The sequence below is a fragment of the Crocodylus siamensis genome, chromosome 4 (genome assembly GCF_052110815.1).
Source record: "Crocodylus siamensis isolate JL-2025a chromosome 4, ASM5211081v1, whole genome shotgun sequence".
Classification (NCBI taxonomy): domain Eukaryota; kingdom Metazoa; phylum Chordata; order Crocodylia; family Crocodylidae; genus Crocodylus; species Crocodylus siamensis.
The window spans coordinates 185,921,152-185,942,632 of record NC_143398.1 but is presented as its reverse complement, the minus strand read 5'-3'; the positions used below and the strand labels follow the sequence as shown (position 1 = coordinate 185,942,632).

General features: G+C 39.6%; 1 protein-coding gene across 8 annotated transcripts in view; it reads right to left on the bottom strand.

The window, feature by feature from the left end:
- Positions 1 to 21,481, bottom strand: part of ANKRD44 (ankyrin repeat domain 44) — a 230,805-nt gene that overhangs the window by 34,875 nt on the left and 174,449 nt on the right. For all 8 annotated transcript variants that reach the window (XM_090045188.1, XM_090045187.1, XM_090045192.1 and 5 more), the window contains exon 17: positions 3,687 to 3,758. In XM_090045188.1, coding sequence (XP_089901314.1) covers positions 3,687 to 3,758 — 72 coding nt within the window. The remainder of the gene's footprint in view (positions 1 to 3,686; positions 3,759 to 21,481) is intronic.

The following is a 21,481-nucleotide window of genomic DNA, read 5'->3' as shown; positions in this document are numbered from 1 at the left end:
ATAATGTCTCAGTGTGATGAAACATGCAAGCTACACATAAAATAGATAGTGTAGTGTGAAAAATGATGGAATAGTGTGCTTGAACATCATGAATTTGGGCATGGCTGCATTATTCAAAAATGACGAAGCCATTAATGAGTTAAACCTGCAGTCCCAAACAAGTGCTTGTTAATCTTTTACCACTCTGAATCACTGTGTATTCCTCATAAGAAATAAGCTTTATATATTTAAAGACCCTTTTGTGCAAGGCCCAACTTATTTGCACATTCTTCCACTGGTCAAGCCCTGTTTCCTTGGTATTATAAGTGTAATTATACTGCTCTTTAACAAAGAGAAAAATTCAAAATAGCAAAATGTAAGTTAATTTACTTTTCTTCAGACAATAATTTTCCATCTAATAGGTGGAACAGTATCTGAAACAGACCCTTAGGGTCTGGCCTTTTAGTATTTAGGACCCCTTTACACATTACATGTATTACGCAATTACCTAGTTAATTGTGCGATTAATTTAGAATGGCTACATATGCAAATTAACTGTGGCACCTTATAAAAGTCCAACCAGCTATAAAGTTACTTATGGAAAATGTGTAATAACTTTATAGCTGGTTTCTATCCAGCTTTAATTTGCACATGCAGCCTGTGCCCCTGGGGCTGGGAGCTCCAGGAGCTGATCAGCACTCCAAGCCACAGGGGCCCATGTGCACCCCGGACCCTGGAAGCTCCCAGCTGATGGTGGCCACCAGCTGTGAGGGCGCTTCCACAGCTGAGAGATTGCACCAGCTGTATCTCCCAGCCCCAGGGATGTGTGGCCTCTAAGGCTAGAAGCCCCATCAGCTGAGGGGGCTTCTGGCCACAGGAACTTGCTTTTTGCTGGTGTATGGAAAACCCAGAATTGCCCCTGCACTGGCAATAAAGCATGAGGGTATCTGATTTGAGATTGTTTGGGTTATGCATTAAATCCCATCATGCCTTTACCTACACATGCAGAGGGGGGCCTTAAAAGTGCTCTATGCCAGACAAAGCCCCATTGGAGAAGCACTCCTGACTGCTAAACTTCCCTTCTGCACTACAATATTTCTTTTATTTTTAGTCCTGAAGGTTTGTAAAATTATGGATATTACATCTGCTATATGAATAAAACCCATCCCAGATCTCAGACCAGTACAGTCTGGAGGCTGGATTAAGACGATATACACATGGATTATAATAAATAATGGCTTGCTAAAAATTTAGAAACTTTATGGCTAGAGTCCCTGCAGTGATTTGTCCTAGGCATTTTTGTAAGTCTGAGAATGAGACCCTCTTTTGTCAAAATTCATCAATGGCCATTTTTTAAATACAGGGGGAGAAAGGGTGACAAATACCTTGAAGGGAACCTTAAGCTTGCAGTGGGGTAAGACAAAACAAAAATTAGGAAGTGCCCAAGTTATATTCTACATATGCTATGGGAGAACATGGAAAGGAATTTGGAGAAAGAAGGAAAAGCAAATCATAAATGTTGATAAAATCTGTGACTTTTCCCAAAATTTCCCCTGATAAATGTGTTCTATAGGAGATATTACTGAGAATATTATCTCAGAAAAAGCTGGTCCCTTAAAAAAGTGAATATAGGGACAGTACTATCTTACTGTGGAGTAAGTAACTGCTGAAACTCATGTGTGGAAAGTGACAGGGGCTGGCTGGGCACAAGGGTGCTAAAGTGTGGGGGCTGTCTGATGACTAGCCACACAGTTCTGCAGGTTCTTCACCTTTGTACCCCAGTCAGCCCCACCACCACCTAGAGCCTAGGGCTAGCCCCTGACACACCCTGCCAGCCTGGGGCTGCTCTGCCCCAGCTCAAAGCGTTGCTGTCCTGGGTGCACATGCAGACAATGCGCCCAAGAGCAGTGTACGCTAGCTCAAAGTGCTCTGGAGCATATTGTGTCACATAAATTGTATGTGTAGATGTACCCACTGTGTGTAAATTTAAGCTTATGTGCACCTCTTTGCAAGGCCAGGACTTTATTTTAAATCAAATCTGTTTTAAGACTCAGCAGCAGTTTTTAGGCAAAACAGCTACTTCATAGACAAGATGCAATTCTAAGATTCAAATGTGTACATGTACTCAGGTCCGCATCCAACCCCACGCATTGTACAGATTCAAGGTTGCTTCTGGGTCATTATCAGGTTGCTTATTCAGTGGCAAGAAAATTTAGGTTAACTTTAAATTAAAGGTTCATAACAAGCAAACCTTTGTACATGTATTACAAAAATATCAAATAATTTTTAACAGTTGGACACATTTCACTCCTTGTTCATGAACTTTCTTACATTCAGATTACAATTTTCTTTAATTTATCCATTCTTCAAAGTGAATCATAAATAGTTTGTTCTAATAAATCTTGGGCTATAATTTACTGGGGGAAGAGCAATTAATTCTCATTTCAGGTTCTGTGCTGTTTTTATGTGATACAAATTTCACACGTTATTTTCCTAGTATCTGTTGGAATAAAAACAATTTGCAGAATAGGTATCTAGTATAAATATTTATGGTCATAAACATTACTGTTTGTTTATATTTGATGTTTCATAGAACATCCCTGCCAATAAACTCATTTGGTAGAATAATTACAGCAGGAACACACACACACACACACACACACAAATCCGCACACACTTCAGTGAATATCCACAGAAAACGTCTTCCACTGTTCAACCAAACACTGTTCTGTTTACCATTAGGCTCACAATTTACATGTTAGGAATTTTTGCAACAATTTCTGCAGAGTTTAACTCCTGGTAATTTTTGAAAGCTACCATACAGAAGCAATGTAAAAGTGAGAAAGCTTAATACTCACTGAACTTCAAAGTTAAGTCTTATTTTTCACCTTGAAACGTTATGGCTTGAAAAAATAATTTTGTTATTTTGTTAGTTTTTGCTATTTTGTTTAAGTTTGTTTAAGGATTAAACACACTAATTATTCCCTTATGGGTAAATAACTCCTATTACCATTAATAGGAAGTACACATATGCATCCAAAGGAGGATTAACCCTTAGTCTCAGAATTCCCTGGCTTTTAGGTGGAACCAAACTATAAGCCTTATTTAGAGATTTAAATGTATTCAATATTTATGGCATATCTACTTACTGGCCTGGATTTCTCAATTACATTTGATAAATATTATTGTAATTCCAGTAACTAGGATAAAAGTGAGGATGATAGTGACCTTTACATATTAAAATATAATTAGTATGACAGCACAGGGTATTATAATCATAGGTGGCTGCAAAAAACAATAGCTAAGATTTTCAGAAATATGGATCTAAAATTAAGCTCTTAAATCCTTACAAAGCAACATGAGTGGCTAGATTTTCAAAACTGCTAAGCACTCAGCACGTCCTATTGTCTACAACAGGGATGCCAGAACTTTTACTTCAGAACATCAGAACTTTTAAAAGTATGGCTAGTTATTTTGGTGCCTTTGTAAGGAATTAAGGGTTGGGATTTCCAAAAGGGAATTCACTGGGAGTTGGGTCCCTATATCCCCTAAGTTCTTTAAAAGTCCCACCCAAGAGCCATTTTTGAGAATCTATGCACCTTTCCACCTTTTAAACACAGGTCCACAATTCAGATAAAGCCCACTTCAAAGGTTTATATTAAATCATTATGTACATAAGATAGCAACCAAACAATTAAGAGACTTACAGCTAAATGCAAAGGGCTTTTAGTAGCTGCTGAGTCCGACTCCTCCAACATATGGTTGTTTTTTTCCAGCAGCTAAAAGGGAAAAAAAAAAGAAAACTTTTAAAACTTCTTTGTAAATCCTAACCACTGTAGTGCTGTGTGTGTAAGAGCAACCTAAATCAAACTAAGTGAAATAAGATTCAATTTGTAAAATGAGATTTGGGTAATGTTAGGCGAGAGAGAGCAGTATAAAAATATTTGTCAGATCTATTATAAAGCAACTAAATACCAGGAACAACTAGGACAGAAGTATCAAACATATAGCCTGGGGACCATATCCAGCCCATGGAGCCCTGTGATCCAACTCACAGGTCATGGACCAACCCTGTGCACAACATGCAGCCTGCAGAGCTGGTCTAGTACACTGCAAGCGCTGCACACAGTGCAGGAGATTAGCCTGAGACATGTACTGCATGTGGTGCCCATGCTGGACTGGCCCTGAGTGCTGGCTCCAGGGCTGGTTTGGATCTAGCTCTGCTCCAGGGCTCATGTTGCATGTGGCACAGGGGCTGGCACAGGGAGCCCCATGTGCTGGCTCTGGCACTCATGGACAGCCTACAGCCAGAGTAGGGCCAGCATGTGCTGTACTCAACATATGGGGCTGGACCAGCCACACGTGTTGTACATGGCCCAGGGGGCCAGCATGGGGTGGGTGCTACATGTGGTGCACAGCCAGATCAGCCCTGCATGCTCATTCCAGCGTGTGACCCTGGTTTGGTTTGTAGACTGTCACAGTGAAGCAAGATGAGTTTGCCACTGCTGGAGTAGAGAATTTAGAATGGTAATATTCAACAGCACCCTACTACAAGGATAGAGCTGAAACCCCTCTAAGAAACCTATTTCTGTACAAGAGGCTTTTCAGTGCTCTGCATTCAGAATACTCCACTGTATATAAAACAGATACTATTTTATAGTGAACAATTATGTAAAACACATGCAAGAGCTAAATTCAAATCTGGTTCCAACTGATATCCAGATTTCCAACGACTTCAGTGGTGGCATGTTTGAACCTGTTTTGCTGTTGAGTGAATATGCATAGAATCAACTTGCAGGGATGTACTGGTTATTGGTTTTGGTTTTCTTAAAAATATTTGGATACATGCAAAGCCTCATATGCAGCTAGAGCACAAAGGTCTGCATGTGAGAATTTGTAGTTTTTTTATCACCTGGCAATGACCTCTTGTACTAAATTCCTGTCGTAGTTTGATTTTTTCTCAAAGTGAGAGTGGATAACTTCCATTTTCAATAACTAGCACACAGAAAATAATGCTTTCTTAGCTGTTTTTCCTTCATCAATATTTACAAAAGGTTTTAATAAGTCATGAATAACTTCTTGACTTGACTGCCTTCCCAAAATATTTTTTTTTCAAATTATTCTCCACAATTAAGTTAAAATTCATTTAACCCCCACCTTGGACATCGTTGCCTTCAGAACAGTCCTACTGAGATCAGAGGAACCGTCTGTGTAGAAAGACTACAAAACCCTGAGTCCAAATTATAAATTATAATTGTAATAAGACTAATACATATATGATTCATTTGTATATATCAAAGCAGGAATTACCTCTATAATGACAATCATCCAAAACACAGCACACCCTCAGCATTTACACACATGCCAAGGACAGCACATCCAACAAAAGCGTGAACATTTATATAGCATCTCCCCATCCACAAGAACACCAAAGGCCTTTATAGACTTGCCAATTAGGATAATCTCATTCACCATCTGGATGGATTAGATAGGTTATCCTCTCTGAGAACTTGTGGAGGTTGAGTGATGTTCCAGATAACTGGAAAAGGGTGAATGTAGTGCCCATCTTTAAGAAAGAGAAAAAGGAGGATCTGGAGAACTACAGACTAGTCTTATCTGAATACCTGGAATGATAGTAGAGCAGGGCCTCAAGGAATCTAGTGGGAAGTACAGAGAGGAGAACAAGATGATCAGGAACAACCAGCATGGATTCCCCAAGACCAAGTCATGCCTAACCATCCTGATTTCCTTTTATGATTAGAAGTGACAGGCTCTGTGAAAGCAGGGACAGCAGTGGCTGTGATATACCTTGACTTTAGCAAGGCTTTTGGCACTGTTTTCCACACCATTCTTATTAATAAGCTATGGAAATATAGATTAGATGAAAGTACTGTAAGGTGGATACATAACTGGTTGGTTCATCATGCTCAATGAGTAGTCATCAATGGTGCAATGTCTAGTTGGGAGGAAGTGTCCAGTGGAGCTCCCCATGAGTCTGTCCCTGGTCCAGTATTGTTCAACATCTTTATTAATGATTTGGACAATGGGACTGAGTGCAAGCAAATTTGTGGATAATAGTAAGTTGGGTGGTGTTGCAGATACTCTGGAGGGCAGAGCTATGATCCAGAATGATCTGGACAGACCGGGGAAATGGACCATAATCAATCAGATGAGATTCAGCAAGAGTAAGTCCCAAGTCCTGCACTTGGTATTGAATAGTTGTACATAAAATGCAGACCTACAAATGACTGGCTAGGCTGCAATACTGCAGAGAATTACAGTAGACTACAAGCTGCATATGACCCAACAATGTGCTCTTACTGAATATAAAAAAAAGAAAAGAAAAGAAAAAGCCAACATCATACTAGGCTACATGAATAGGAATGTCACTTGCAAATCCAGGAAAGTTACTCTATTCAGCATTGGAGAAAAGACTGAGATGGGATTTGATAACAGTTCTCAAATACCTGAAAGGTGATTATAGAGAGGATGGAGATGGGCTTTTTCTGTGGCTATAGGGGAGAGGGCTAGAAGCAATGGCCTCAAGCTGCAGCAGAGGAAATTCAGGTTGAAAATTAGGAAAAGGTTTTTCACTCTGAGGGTGGTTAAGCATTGCAACAGGCTACCTAGAGAGGTTGTAGAATCTCCATCCTGGTTAGACAGACACTTGACTGGGACAGTTCACTCAGGGAAGGTCCTACTGTGAATGGGGGCCTTGTTGCCAGCTTTGGCCATTTTTAAGGGGCACAGGGCAAGCTGCAAAATTGTAGCTGTACATAAGGTGCCAAAGTCTATTTCTAAGTGACCACAGTGTGAACCTTAGCAGATGTGGCAACTAGCTTGATCAGCAAAACAAAAGAAGCCATCAGACAAACAATTTAAAAAAACACAAGGCCCAAAAGGAGAAAAGGGAAGACCACATATTAAATAATCCAAATACACTATATTATAGCCTTATCTTAAAATAGTAGTGGTGATTGATGTAACCAAATGTATTAGATGTTATTTTGCTACAACAGATATATTTTTGTTAGAGATGTTTAGACAATTTGTAAAAACAAAAAAAAGCCTTGTTAGAGAAAACTATAAACTAAGGTAAAGAAGAAACAGGCCAGTGTTAAACAGCACTCTACAATGTGGAAGGAAGAGAGATAAGAAACCCTCCCTTTTTCGTTTCCAAGTGTAACCCAGGTGCATCCAATATATGCTCCCCTCTATGAACAGAAGGGATAGATAGCTAGGCAGTAGTGCTGTGAGCGTGATCTGCAAATGCAAACCAGTTCCCTCTATTCCCTATAGAGTCAGACCAGGACAAGGAATGCTTAACTATATACCAATTTATTAATATTTACAGGGAACCATCAAAAGATAAGTATAAATATACACACAGATATTTACACAAAATATGCGACTATAGACCTTATTCTCTGTATACATATATATAATAGTTTACCACCACAGGGACTTCAAATAAGTTGCAGGTGAACACAGGTAAGTAATAGGGAAGGGTCCCAGCAGGGCCCCAACATAGATCATACACTCTAAGTTCTAATAAACAATAAACTTACAAAATATAAAGGCGCAATATCACAAAATATAAGGCACTCTCTTACAAAATATAAGGTGCATAAACATCAAAAATAAACCTGACTCTTTAAAAGTCCCCAAAGCCCAAGCTGTTCTTAAGGCCTTGGCTGCGCTTCAGTGACTAGTGGAAAGGGAAAACCCTAATGCCGCTTGGGCCTTCCACAAACCCCAATGAGGCTTATAAACTCAAAGGGGCCCTTGCCCCCGGGACCTCCCCTCCAGCAGCGCCTTACTAACCAGGAGGAATTTCTCCTCCCCTGTGGGAATCCTTTTCCCCAGCAACTCATGACTCCAAGGGCAAGAGTGAGTGGTCCTTGGCCCCTCAGGCACATTGCTTTTTGCTTGCAGGAGCCTCCAGAGCCTTTAATTCATTCTGGACTGCTCACACGCTTGGAGCCCTGAGCACCGTCATGGGCTCCCAGGGACTTTGCCTTCTGCTCAGGGTTGGAAGTCCGGGCCACCTCATGCAACACTGGGACTCAGTCTACTCCCAGACCCTCTGTGCAGCGTTGTCTGCACTGGGCTGCTGGCTCTGAGCCAGGGAGGCCCAGACCTGAGCTGCCACAAGTGTTTCCCAAGGTCCTGATCCCTCTGAGACCGCTCTGTGCCATGCTATCAGTACCGACTGTCTGGCCCTGTTCCAAGGGTTGCAGGCCTGAGCCACCTTGAGTGGCTCCTAGGGTCCTGCTCCATGCACTGGCCTGTGCACCACATTCCTGGCCACATGCCAGGGGTTTCAGACCCGAGCCACCTCAAGCAGCTCCCAAGGTCCTGCTTCCTCTTGGATCCTCTGTCTGCACCGATCCCGAGTTCCTCAGCTGCAGGCTGGGGATGTGACTGCTTGTTGCTCCTGTCCAGCAAAAAGGTCTTTGGGGCAACAGCTCTGCCCCACTGGCCAGCTCTTGTCAGCTCTTCTTTTTGCCCGTTCTCTTCTCTGTCCTTTGTCGCAGCCACCCATGTTCCAGGCACACTGCTCTTTAATACCCTCTGAGGGCTCTACCCCCAGATTACAAACAGACCAATCAGGTTGAAGCAGGGTGCAGGCTTCAAATAGGTCCGGGTTCTCTGCCTTGCCCTGGGTAGGGGTGGGGCAAGCCCCACCCCACCAATCGCTTGATTGGTGGAAGGGCTCCACTAATCACAATGAAGATTCTCTGAGCCTGGGACATGCCGGGCAACTATCAGTAAGCCTGCCACACAAGAATATAAATCCCACTTGACACCTTCCAAATCCATAAGAGATTTGGTTTAGTCCAGTTCCAAAAGTTTCAGTAAAAACTTGTTTAAAAAATGTAAACAAAACCAATCAGAGATAAATTTATCACAATATTAGAACCAGCCATCTATAAATATTGGGCATAGGTGGAGGGAAATTTGAAAAACTCAGCAAATTCAAGAAGACTTACTTGCAATCTGCATGGCAACCTCCTTCCACTCTTGAGTCCCACCCCCAGCCAGTATAGGTGAGAATCTATGTTGTGCTGTTACAGGTAGCTAGATAGATGTGAGGATAAATGTTTGCTTACATGTTTTAAAGTGCAAGCAAATAAAAGACTGGTCTGTAGACCGGTTTCTGCCTCTTTTATCAGTAGCCTACCTACAAGATTACCTGTAAGATGGGTAACAGCCTGGACTGGATGACCTCATGAGGTTCCTTCCAGACCTACTTTCCTACAATCCGATGACACGCATCAGCAACATAAAAGGCCAAAAAGTAAAACAAGATAACTTGTCCCCCTGTAGTGTCAAAAGAAATACAGGCAAACAGCTGGTGCTGATGGTGATTATTTAACATTAGTACTTAGCACCACTGGCATGCATGATACTTTACACTGGAGTTAAAGAGACAGTTTCTGCTCTGAGAGGAGTATGCTGGAGAAATAATGGCAAACAAAGGTTAAGAAAGAGAGTAGGAAGTGACTGCAGTAAACTAATGGGGCTGCTAGCATGACAAGCAACCCAATGTTTGTTCTTTTCATAGCTGTGCATTTTTTTTTATTATAGGGTGTTAACTGACAGACTGTGAAAATAGGTGGGCTTCTAGGAGTAAAGGAAGGATTTGTGGCAGAAAGGCAGAGAGGTTAGAGCTGTACAGCACCGTAAAGACACGCACATGGAATCAAATTCCTCCCTGCTGTAACTGCATTAACTTTAACAGACTTGTGTGGAGGATGAATTTGACCAACATAATTCCCCAAGATTGCTTACCATTTACTTGTAAAAAGCCAGTCATGTGTCACAAGTTTTTATTAGACAAAGACATGCATATGAAGAATTCTACTGTAATATAAGAGAAGTATGTGTTGATTTTGTAATTATTATGTTTTAGAAATGCCAGGGCTGAGAAAGAAATATGTGTTACTGAATGTATGTTGTTTCTGGAAATGTATCTTACTGCTGGATACTCAATCTCAGTGCAGAATAGCACATGATATATTCCTTGCAATTGTGGGCCTATATCATGCTGTTTGATTCTGAAATCCAATCCAACTCAAAGTTTTCAGAAAACTTGGAATAGGGTTTGCACGTTTCAGCATAGGCCTACCTCCAGCTTTTACACTGTCATTCCTTTTATAGTATTCTTCAGTCTTTTATAAAATATCCTTATTTATATATATAATCTGCATTTCATGACAGCTAGGGTTATTTTTAAACTGCCTGTTGGATACGTCTATTCCAGTAGTCAGCAACATACAGCCTTCAGGCCAGATCTAACCTGCAAAGCCACTGGACCCAGCCCTTGCAGCTGAAGGGCTTTGCCTGTGCCCACACCCATACATGTACTGGGAGCAGACACTGCTGAGAAGTCAGCAGTGCAGACACTGTTTGCAGCTGCCCAGCCTTAGTGCAGCTCCACACTGGCAGGAAGGTGCATCTGTGCTGCAGCTGGAGAGTTGGGAGGCTGGGAGGAGTAGCAGCAGCATAGACAGAGCTCCCAGTTGCCTGGCCCTGCTATAGATTCAGGGAAAGCTTCCACCCATGAAGCAGTGCTGAAGCTACCTGATTTGCATCAGGCTGGACCCAGGTTGTTCTGGCCTGTGGCTAGTTAAAGATTGCCGGCTACTCATCTGTCTTATTTGTAGAAATTTCCCACTGAACACCGACTATATCAAACAGATTTTCAGAGTGTAGCTACTCTTTAATCTGAATATTCAGTTACTAGTTCTCAATTTTATAAAATATTCTCTTAAGTGAATAAATCTGACTTCCATTTACTCCTGTGGGTAAATAAACCCTTTAAAAAAAAAGAAAGAAAAAAAAACAACCACTAAGCCTTCCCATTTAACACTATCACTCACTCCTCAGACTTCAAGCCCTCCAAAACAAAAGACTGGTTTGTCACTTTTTTAATTAAACCCATCTCTTTTTTGGGGCATCAAATCACCACTTAAGAATCAAAACCTTAATACAGAAACATCTCTTTGTATGTTAGGAGGCCTTTAAAGTCTTTTTTTACACAAGGCTTTTGCACAGATGTCTTTACAGGAAGGAAAAAAATAAATTAAAAGTTTCCTGAATGAAGACTCTAGAGGAATAAACTACATGCAATTGGAGAGCTTCCACAAAAGGCACTTAGATTACTATGGATTTAGCTTAATGAGCTTACTACCCAAAATGCTAAACATGAACTCGATGGTAAACCTAGTAGCCCTCAGATACATAGCCAGAAAACACAAGATGAGAAATTATAAGGGTGAACAAGCTTAGACGTACAAAGACATGCCAATAATCCTCAAGCACATCTTGCCAAATATAACTTTCCCTAATAATTAAAGCAAAATTATCACAGGGATTCTATGGAATTCAACATTACATCCATAAAACGGGGGAAAAGCCAGGTCTATTTATTGTGTAAGTGTCTCTTAAGTTAACGTTTTGTCAGTATTTCAACAACTTAAAAACGTGTCCGTAATAAATTATATTTAGTGCCACAGACCAATTCATTTCCCATAAGACCAACCAATAATGATTAGGGGTCAATTATTTTTGGTTACTATTGGCCTGGTCTGGATTAAAACTAGTGACTTGGACGTGAACAGCTCCACCTATCCTATTGCCAATCTCCTGAACATAGTTGATAATGTTTCTAAAGCATAGTTTATATGAAATTTGAGAGGTGTCAATAACATGACATTATAAATATGCAATATACATGAAACAGTAATATTTTAAGTGGTCAGGATACCCACTCATTTTCTGAATTTTCCCCAATATAATCCTTCAGTTGTTACATGACCATTTTAAATTCATTTGTCTATTTACCAAGAGTTAGGCAAAAAAAAAGTTTCTTTTTCTCTTGCACACTTATTCCAACCCCTTAATTCTCCCTCTTACCATGCACAACCAGGGCCTCCACTGCTTCAGGGGTTGTGTTTTAGCACAATATAAACAATGTGGAAATTAATTTGGTTCTCTCTCTGCTATCATTCAATAACTCTGTGAAGAGGGTATATTAGGGTTCTGTCTCTTAACTCCATATCCTGATTAATAATACAATTCTAGCTATTTTTTAACAAACGGTTCTTTACTGACATTAGGACAGTTTGCTGCCTGCTTTCATTCTCTGGCAAGAATAATGGCTTATAATCAATTTTTAAAGACTTTTTTCTGGCTCATATGTCACATTAATGGCTCAGGATTGTTTATATGCTTTTCCTAGTGGACTACAGCATGTTCTAAAATCTAGTACTGGTAAAAATAAGTTGCAACTCCACACACAGCATCTCCAGAATTTAAAATCACCTTTATACAGAAATGTAGATGAGTGGTTTTGTCATACATAAAATTTTTAAAGCAGACAACTGAAAAGAAGTTCTTAGAAGCAATTTCAACCCAGAGCAGTGATAGGTACTAAAGCAAATTCTAAAACAGACAAATACATAATTCTATACAATAATCCTATACAAGGCATTGCAAGTGTGAAAGCAACAGTATACCAAATTGTATGCACTAAATGGGTTACAGGTTTGATTCCCACTGAACTGTGGTTCCACTGCAAGTTACACCCTTCTACAAACTACAGCAAATTGCTCAGATTACATTTGAACATGAACATTTTAAACATTTGAACTTTTTTCAATTAGTATGATTAAGATTAATTGCATAAAGTAGCAGACCTCTAGGCAGATGGGCATCATTAGATAATCTTGCAGTGACATTTATTTTGAAAGGGCGTTGACCAAATGATATATGGAAATTCTGTCACACATGGAGAGCTAATCAGAAGGCAATTAAAACAACTGAAATAGTAAGACAATGCACTTCTGCAATAATTATGCCTGGATATAATTTCTGACACAAGGTCATCCAACAGAAGCAATTAGTTGTGATTGTTTTAATGTCATTTCAAAACGAAGCAAAAATGTTTGATCGACATGTAGCTCTGAGTCTGATCCCTCTCTGCACTCCAATTGTTAAGACACAGGCACTAGCTACACTGCAAGGGTGGTGGAAAAGCATGCTTGCCAGAGCTGAATTTAAAGAGTTTTTGCTAGCAAAGTGTTAGCAGTTTCCTTGGCTGACATAGGTAAGCCTGAACATGGCTGTCAGAGGCTTTAAACTACATAGGGCAGGCCCAATAGATCAGACAGGGATTAGTTTCTCTTCCATTTTACGACAACAAATGGAGGAGATATTTTAGCCTTAGAATTATTCTAACTCAATGGGCTAAAGGTAATTTGGGAAATTATATAAATAGCACATCAGTAAATGGGGATAAGGGAGTGTAGGCTGCTTGAAATGGTAAAGAAAAATACTACCAGAAAAAGCAGCGCTTTACTTAGACCTGGCTCTGCAGCATCTGTATAGATCAGATGCTTCAGAGGGGCTTTTTGATTCAATCAGCTATTAGATAAAAGCACCAAAAATAACTCCACTGAAGCACCTGATCTATACAGGTGCTGCAAAGCTGGGTCAAAGTAACATGCTGCCTCTTTTGGGTATCTGTTGGGCTCACTTTGGAAATGTGCTGAATTTAAAGTGATTTTTGTTTTTTTTCCATGTCTGCAAGAAGGCAGGTTAGAGAAGTGCAGCAGTTTATTTTAACTCAACCAAATGAAAACTAAGGAAAGCCCCAGTCTAGGAAGGAAGCAGTCATTTGAGTGTTTTTCTGAAATCTTAAAATAGGTTGATCCTTGGTTAAGTCACGTTCACCCACACCAGTGACTTCCCAAATTAAGCTAAAATTTTAAACAGGTACCAAGACAAGCTTGCACCCACTTAATTAGACTGATTTCAGATTAATGTATAAGCAAAACCTGTACAACAATGAGCATGAGCCACCAATGTGATGCTGTAGCCAACAAGGCAAACAAAACACTGGCATGCATCTATCGATGCATCTCAAACAAGACTAAAGATGTCATCCTCCCGCTTTACTTGGTCTTGGTGAAGCTGCAGCTGGAGTACTGCATCCAGTTCTGGGAACAACACTTCAGGAAGGATGTGGAGGAGCTTGAGAGAGTCCAGAGAAGGGCTACGCATATGGTTAAAGGTATGGAGAGCAGGCCATACAATGAGAGATTGAGAGACGTGGGTCTGTTCAGTCTAGAGAAGAAAAGACTCAAAGGGGACTTGGTCAAGGGCGCATATCAGGGACTAGGAGAATGTCTATTTGCCAGGGCTCCCCAAGGGAAGACTAGGACTAATGGTCATAAGTTGCTAGAAGACCGCTTTAGATTAGACATAAGGAAAAACCTGAGTGCCCGGGGTCTGGAATAGACTCCTCCTAGAAGTCGTACAATCACCTACTCTGGATATCTTCAAAAAACGTCTGGACACTCACCTTCCTGGAGTCATGACCCCAACAGTCTTTCCTGCCCACGCACAAGGGGGTTGGACCAGGTGATCTCAAAAGGTCCCTTCCAGCCCCTAATATCTATAAACTTCTCTAGTATGGACACAGCTTAAACTGGGGAACGAACACTGATGCCTGAAGAAGCTATAGAGCTCGGTGGGAATTTTCCTGTTCAATGAATATTTCCAAGATTTCAAACTTTTTTTCCCCACTTCCTCAAAAACAGAGGCTTTTCAAAGCTTTTCATGAAAAATGAGAGAGAGAAAAACCTGCTCAAGAATGAGGAATAACTAGGTTCAGCTTCTATTAGTTCCTGGTCCAGGACCTAAATCTCTGATTCCCACACCTCAGATGAGTGCTTTGGCCACTTGGCCACTGGTTGGTTAGACATCGGTTTCACTCTTTCCTATTGGAGCTGTTCCACTTCACAAAATAATACATGTTCCTTGGAGTAAGGAGCCAGTGTTTTTTCACTCTCACATCCTTTGCAAGCACCACAACCAATAAATAATAATCTATACAAAGCTGAAGAGTTTCCATAAGAGAATGAGAGGAACCCATCCCAAACTAGCCAGTATAATACTCACTAGGAATGTGGGAGATAAAGGTTCAAGTTCCTGGTCAGAAGCCAAATGCAGCATTATTTTATCATACGGAAAATGTGCTAATCAATACATGCAATTGATCCAAAGTTCTGAGGAAAAAATACAGTGATTGATTTTCCTAGCAAAATCTTGAAACCTAGTCTTTAAAGAAGTCAGGAGGTTTGTTTTAAATAATAAAAAAAAAGGAGAAAAGAAACATGCATTTGTTTGAAGTATATAGCATGCTGGTTAAGAAATAATGGCTGCTCTGTTCAGTTTTCATCAGAGTGAATATAAGAAATTGTGTAATAACAACAGAATATCAGAATATACAACATGCAATCTTCTTTATTTACTTGCTACATTCAATGGAGTTTTGCTTCCAGTTTGATTAAAATGGCAATCAGTACAATTAAAACACAACTAGGAAAATATGGTGGTGCTCTTCTCTGCAAGTTTTTCATGTTAGTTCCTGGCTGTATACAAAATTGTACTGCACATTTGGCATGAACAGAACTATAAATTAAGACCTGAGCCTGCAGGTTCTGCTCTTGGGGCAAATGAGACTACTTATGACTGCAAGATGGGGCTCACAATAATGGATTTAAACTTCATTGGAATAAAGGAGGGGAAGGCGATGAAAAATGAATGCGTGACTCACCTGTGTGTCAACATAAAGCTTTAAGTACTTTTCCATGCTAAAAATTATTATTTTTATAATATATACATACACACATAGATATCATACACACTTTTTTTAAAGTTACAAACTCTTGACATTAGCTCAGTTTTCTTGTCACAAACTATAGAAACATAGAATTTCTCTGTCCTTGGATGTACTTATGTTAAAATAACAAAAAGAGTATAATTTCTCATCCAATGGCTGTGTTAAGTTGATAATTAGTTGCCTATGTGCTATTTAGAGGGAGCATGAAGGATTTATGTATGTAATTCTCATGCCTCCTAATAAGCATTCTAAGATTTACTTCCACATACACAACCAAGTGATAGGAATAGTAGCATAACCAGTGGGCAAGCAGGGCATGAACCCTGGGCACTGGCTGAGAGGGCTGGAAGTGCTGGAAAGGAGCTCGAGGGGCACGTTACCCTCCCATCCCCCATCTTCCCCCTACTCCCTACACAGCACTTGCCCTGCAGTGGTTCTGGCAACAGGACAACAGAGCAGTGGTGATGATGCAGGAGCAGCAACCAGAGGTTTGCTGCTGGTTGGGCAGATGACACCTTTTCTTGCCAATGAAAACCAGTGTTTTTTAGTCTCTGGACACAGGTCAATGGCAAACAAGAAGGTGACATCATCTCCAACACCAGCAAACCTCTGGCTGCTGCTTCTGCACTGGTGTCACACTGCCCTTCATGCTACCACTGCCTTTCATGCTACCAGAGCTGCAGAGGATGCAGAGAGGATAGCAGGTAGGCATAGTGCTGACCAGTCATACCTCTGGGAAGAAGATTCCCTGAATGCTCTTTCTGAAGCATCTGCATGCTGAAATGCTTCAATTTATATAAAATATTTACATAAAATTTATATTTTTTAATTTTATATTTTACACTATACATTGTCAATGCTTTTACAGAAGAGATTATTTTTGCCATATGGAAGTATTAGTGATACCGAATCACTGTAACTGTAACTTGACTCCAGTCAGAAACAAATCTTTACTTCATTTGATAAATTGCTTAATAAATATAATTAATTTATTAATTAAACATCAGAGGAGTTAGGTATTTGCCAGTTTTGTTCCACAGCTTGCTTACACTAGGATTTAAAAACTAAGATGAAAATGGGGTGAGGTTTAATAAAACACTGAGCCACAAAAGTTTTCATTGCTTTAAAATGTATGATACATCGGTATGACTCATACTCTTCATCTCTAAACTTTGCTTCCTGGAGAGAAGCGCCACTGCAGTTAATGTTAAAAACATATAATTTTGCAAAGCACTGCCTTCCTAAACAACAGTATTCTTTTTGGTAAATGCACATGAAGAACAAATGCTCATCTGCAGGTTACCTTGCAGAGGGCTGAAGAAGTAGATTATTCTGTTTTTATTATATATATTTGGAATGCTAAAATGCAATTATGTTTATTATGCTGTAATTTTTCTACCATCATGAACTCAGGTTATGCAATCTAGCACTATTAAACCATTTTCAGTTGGAATAGGATTTTGTCCATTAACAAAAATAGATTTGCAATCAAATTTTTAACTGTGACAATGTTTTTATAAAAGGGCTCTTTTCATCTTGCTTTTACAGTTCATCATTCTACCCACAGCTAGTCCTAGGAGCAGACCTGCCAGATTCCCCTTTCAAAATATTTTGAACATAACTCCAAGACAAATGCAGATAGGAAATACATTTTCTTCTAGATAAAATCTTATCTGCAGCAAGGCAGAAATGCTAACAGGGCCAAGCTTATACTTGGTACAGCTCCACTGGCTTGAGTGGTACGACATCAGGGATGAATCTAGCTCCTTGATTTATTTTGTGAACACAAAAGCAATGCAATTTTTTTTGCCTTGGTAAAAGGAAAATATTTCCAATTAATATGGAGAACAGACGCAGAAGCCAAACACTGTACAAACAATCCATGATGTTAATTAACTACATATGCACCTCCACTTACAATGATACAGAGACAATATTGTTGCCCTTTCAAAACTGATTACACCATATCTAAATTCCACTTAATATGAATATCCAGCGTAGCTCACTGTCCTCATCTGCAGTCAAAAAATTAAGCATATATCATTCTTTACTGTGCCAAGAGATTCTATAGTTCACCATACCCATATTCCTGTACACTGACCTAAGCACATGCTCTTTACTTTAAAATGTAAGAAAAAAGTGCCACACAAGTGAGACCAATGGTCCAATCAGCCTAGTATCCTGGCTATGACAGTAGCAGAAGTGGATGCTAGAGAGGGAGCATGGAACTGGATAGATCAAGAGTGATCTATCCCCTATCCATTACCCTCCATATCCAGCATAATTGGTTCAGACATACCAGAGGAAATACCTCCAATCTTTCTCTTCAACAGCTATTAATAGATCTACCATCCATAATCTACCTCATTTTAAACCCAGCTATGCTATCTGCCTCTACCACCTCCTGTAGCAATAAATTCCAAAAGTTAAATATGCAGTGCATAAAAAGTACTTTCTCTTTTTAGTTTTAAACCTGTCTCCTGCTAATTTCAGTGAGTGCCCCTTAGTTCTAGTATTCTGGAATTAGGTGAACAACAGTTCCCCCGTTCACTTGGTCCACACTCTTCATGATTTTATAGACCTCTGTCATATACCTACTCAGCCTTCTACTTTCCAGACTGAAGAGTCCTACTCTCCTAGTATGGCAACTGCTCAATACCCTTGATTATTTTGGTTGCCCTTGCCCTGCTCTATACCTTTCATTTTGCCTGCCTTTCTCTATACCTTAGTTTCCATAGTAGGTAAACTAGTAAGAGTAAACTGTTCCCCACAGTTTACAGATATTTTTTCATAGTATTTTTATTGATTTTAATGGAAACCTGCACTTTGGGAATGGAATTTTAACAGGAACCACTGTACATCATAAACAAATTTACCCCCCACCCCACTATCTATCAATATAGGCATCAGTACAGAAGAGCTGAAGTCCAGAGAAGGAAACGTGATACAATTCGGAAAGTCACTAGTTATCCACTCTGAGCATAGGAAGATTTATTTAATTAAGTCTCCTAGTTTTCCTGCAAATAAGAACAGCTGTTTTTTGCACTAAATTTAGAAAAGCAGTTGTGCTACAACAGTGTATACATTCAAACTATTCAGAGCTTCCCTCAGCCCATTTCCATTACAGAAGCACAGCTGTAGAAAGCTAGTGATTTATTCTTAACATTGCATCTATTAATCTGTATAATCAGACTAGTGATACACTAAACTGATATGATAATATGCCACCTACAACCTGATACCATTTCTTACACTGCAAAAATTAGTTCACTACATTCAGTTCTGGTCAACATTTTGGTTACTAAACAAGATAGCACTTTTGGAGATGGGAAGAAATATTTTCTTCCTCTTTTAAGTTACTGGTTGTTTTGTGGGTGTAGGTCCTTCTGGATGGACCTCTACCTTGTAAACATTCAGTAACTGACCAGCACCATATTAGGATCCCTTATTTTATAAATGCAGCCACGTTGGTCTAAGGACATAGGTAGACAAGGTTCTTTGGGTAAATCCGATAACTTGTATTAGACCAACTCAAATAGTTGGAAAAATTCTTCTTAGCAAGCTTTTGGACAGAAACACCTTTCATCAACTGAACTGGCTCCCAGACCAATTTCTACCACTTTTACAAGACAGTTTTGGTACTCACCAACAGCAGACAGTACACACAAGCACAGGATGGTGGTGAATGTTACCATAAAGGGGATGGCAACTACAGAAATACAAGTCACAGACAGTGAGTCAGGAGCACAGATCCACTCAACAGACTATATTTTGGTGCGTGTCACTCCCACAATGCACTGCACAAAGCAGCTGCCTGCGGGCTTCCACCACACCGATCACATGAGTGAATTTACCTCGCATATAATGAATTTTTGATATAAAAAGGGTCATCACATAAGAATGAATTTGCACATACAGAACCCGCATAAAGCGCAAGAAACTTGTATCACTTAGAAAGATCATGTGGCACAAGATAACCTGCTGGCCACAGAGAATAAACAAGACATTTACATCCACCACATATGCCACTTGCCTTCTGGATGGACCACCTCCTTGCAAGCATTCAGTAACTGACCAGCATCATATCCCTTATTTTATAAACATGATTAACTTAAGTTGTAAATTACAACTTACAGTCAAAAACCCAATGCTGTTCCTCAAAACTCTCTCACATACCCAACACACTTCCTGTATAAATAACACTTCGGCTGCTCCCAAAGAATCCTGCCTTTCATGGCCTTCCATCCTTTCAAGGCTGTTTCTGAGGTATATCAGCTAACGTGATGCCATGCTCTACTACAGACTCAATGGATTAAAGGGGCTTATATATACTTGACATTAATTTTTAAAAAATCTTCAACACAAACTTTCTGATCATGAAGGAAATAGCAACAGCCCTCAGTTCCTTTTCAAAGGTAAGAAAACCTCTGTCTTAAAATCCTAGCTTGGTTTTTGTCATTCTTCTGTCAAGAGGGAACTGACTGATGTCAGGGCTGTGCAAATCAGCTTCCCAATTGGGAAGCAAAAAAAAAAAAAAGAAAGAAAGAAAAAACCAAATCAGTGCTGCAAAGCCCCAGTATATTATTAATACAATTTGTTTATTTTACACTAATACTTCGGAATGAGAACGAGACAGAAACCCTTCTTTCAGAGATCTCAGCTCAAATACAAATATATAGTTTTAAGGAAACAATTCTGCCTCAAGAATTGACTCTATTAAGACTTACTAAGGAACACAGCAAACTCTCTTGCTCCATGCCACATATTCTGCTTCCGGCACATTTTTTCCAAGATAAAACAACTGCTTGCAGAATACACAAACGAGTTACCTTGCTGTAATATAGAGTAGGAATTCATTGAAGTGCAGCCGCTCTACAGTAACTGCGAGTTGTCTTACTCCACTGTCCATGTTCTTACTCCACAGTAGATGAAAAGTTTAGCCTTTATGTCTAAACCAAGGTGCTTTATCCCCACTTCTGCTACAAGGTAGCTAGTTTACTGTGACCTCTGCCATAAATCACAGTGCCACCGAGGTATAAGGGGATGATATACACAGGACATGCTTAATATACAGTATGGATCCAATGATAAATTATTTTAGTACCAGTCAATCATGGCCACATTTATCTAGCAGTTTCCAAACTTCACTTAAAATCTAAACCAAAATATGGTTACCTACTACAAATATTTAACCTAATAGTTGCATACTACACTATTGCCAGCATCAAAAATTAAAAGTCAAGAGGTGGGGTGACTCAAAAGATGGCACAGAAATGATGAGGTACAGAAAAAAGAACAAATAACTTTTGAGATTCCTTTTATTTCAAATAAAAAGAATTATTATTTGAGGAAGGGTTGTTTTTTGGGTTTGTTTGTTTTTGAGATAAGGATTTCTGATTTTGAATTTGTTACTGCAAAAAATTTACTGAATGAAGAGAGATGTGTTGTTGTAGTTTGACAAGTATTATCCTGAGTTTGGGACAAATAGGACATGGTTAAGTTACTTCAATCATCCCAAACAAGTGCCAGTAAGGGTCCTTAACTTGTAAGGCTTTTAAGTATATGCTTATCTTTTTCAGAAGTGAGGCCAAAATCTTTACACCACATCACTTATACCATACATTGAATTATAGATTTTTTTTTTAACTGAAAAAGTATTTTAGTTTCAATTATATTTCCAAAACCATTTTCTGTATTCTTTCATTGGTACAATCAGGTATGCGAAAGCACAGGGACATGAACCAAGTTGCAGTGAGGTTAGTTAGGAATGAATTTATGGCACAGCAGCTTCTACTATCGTGTGACAAC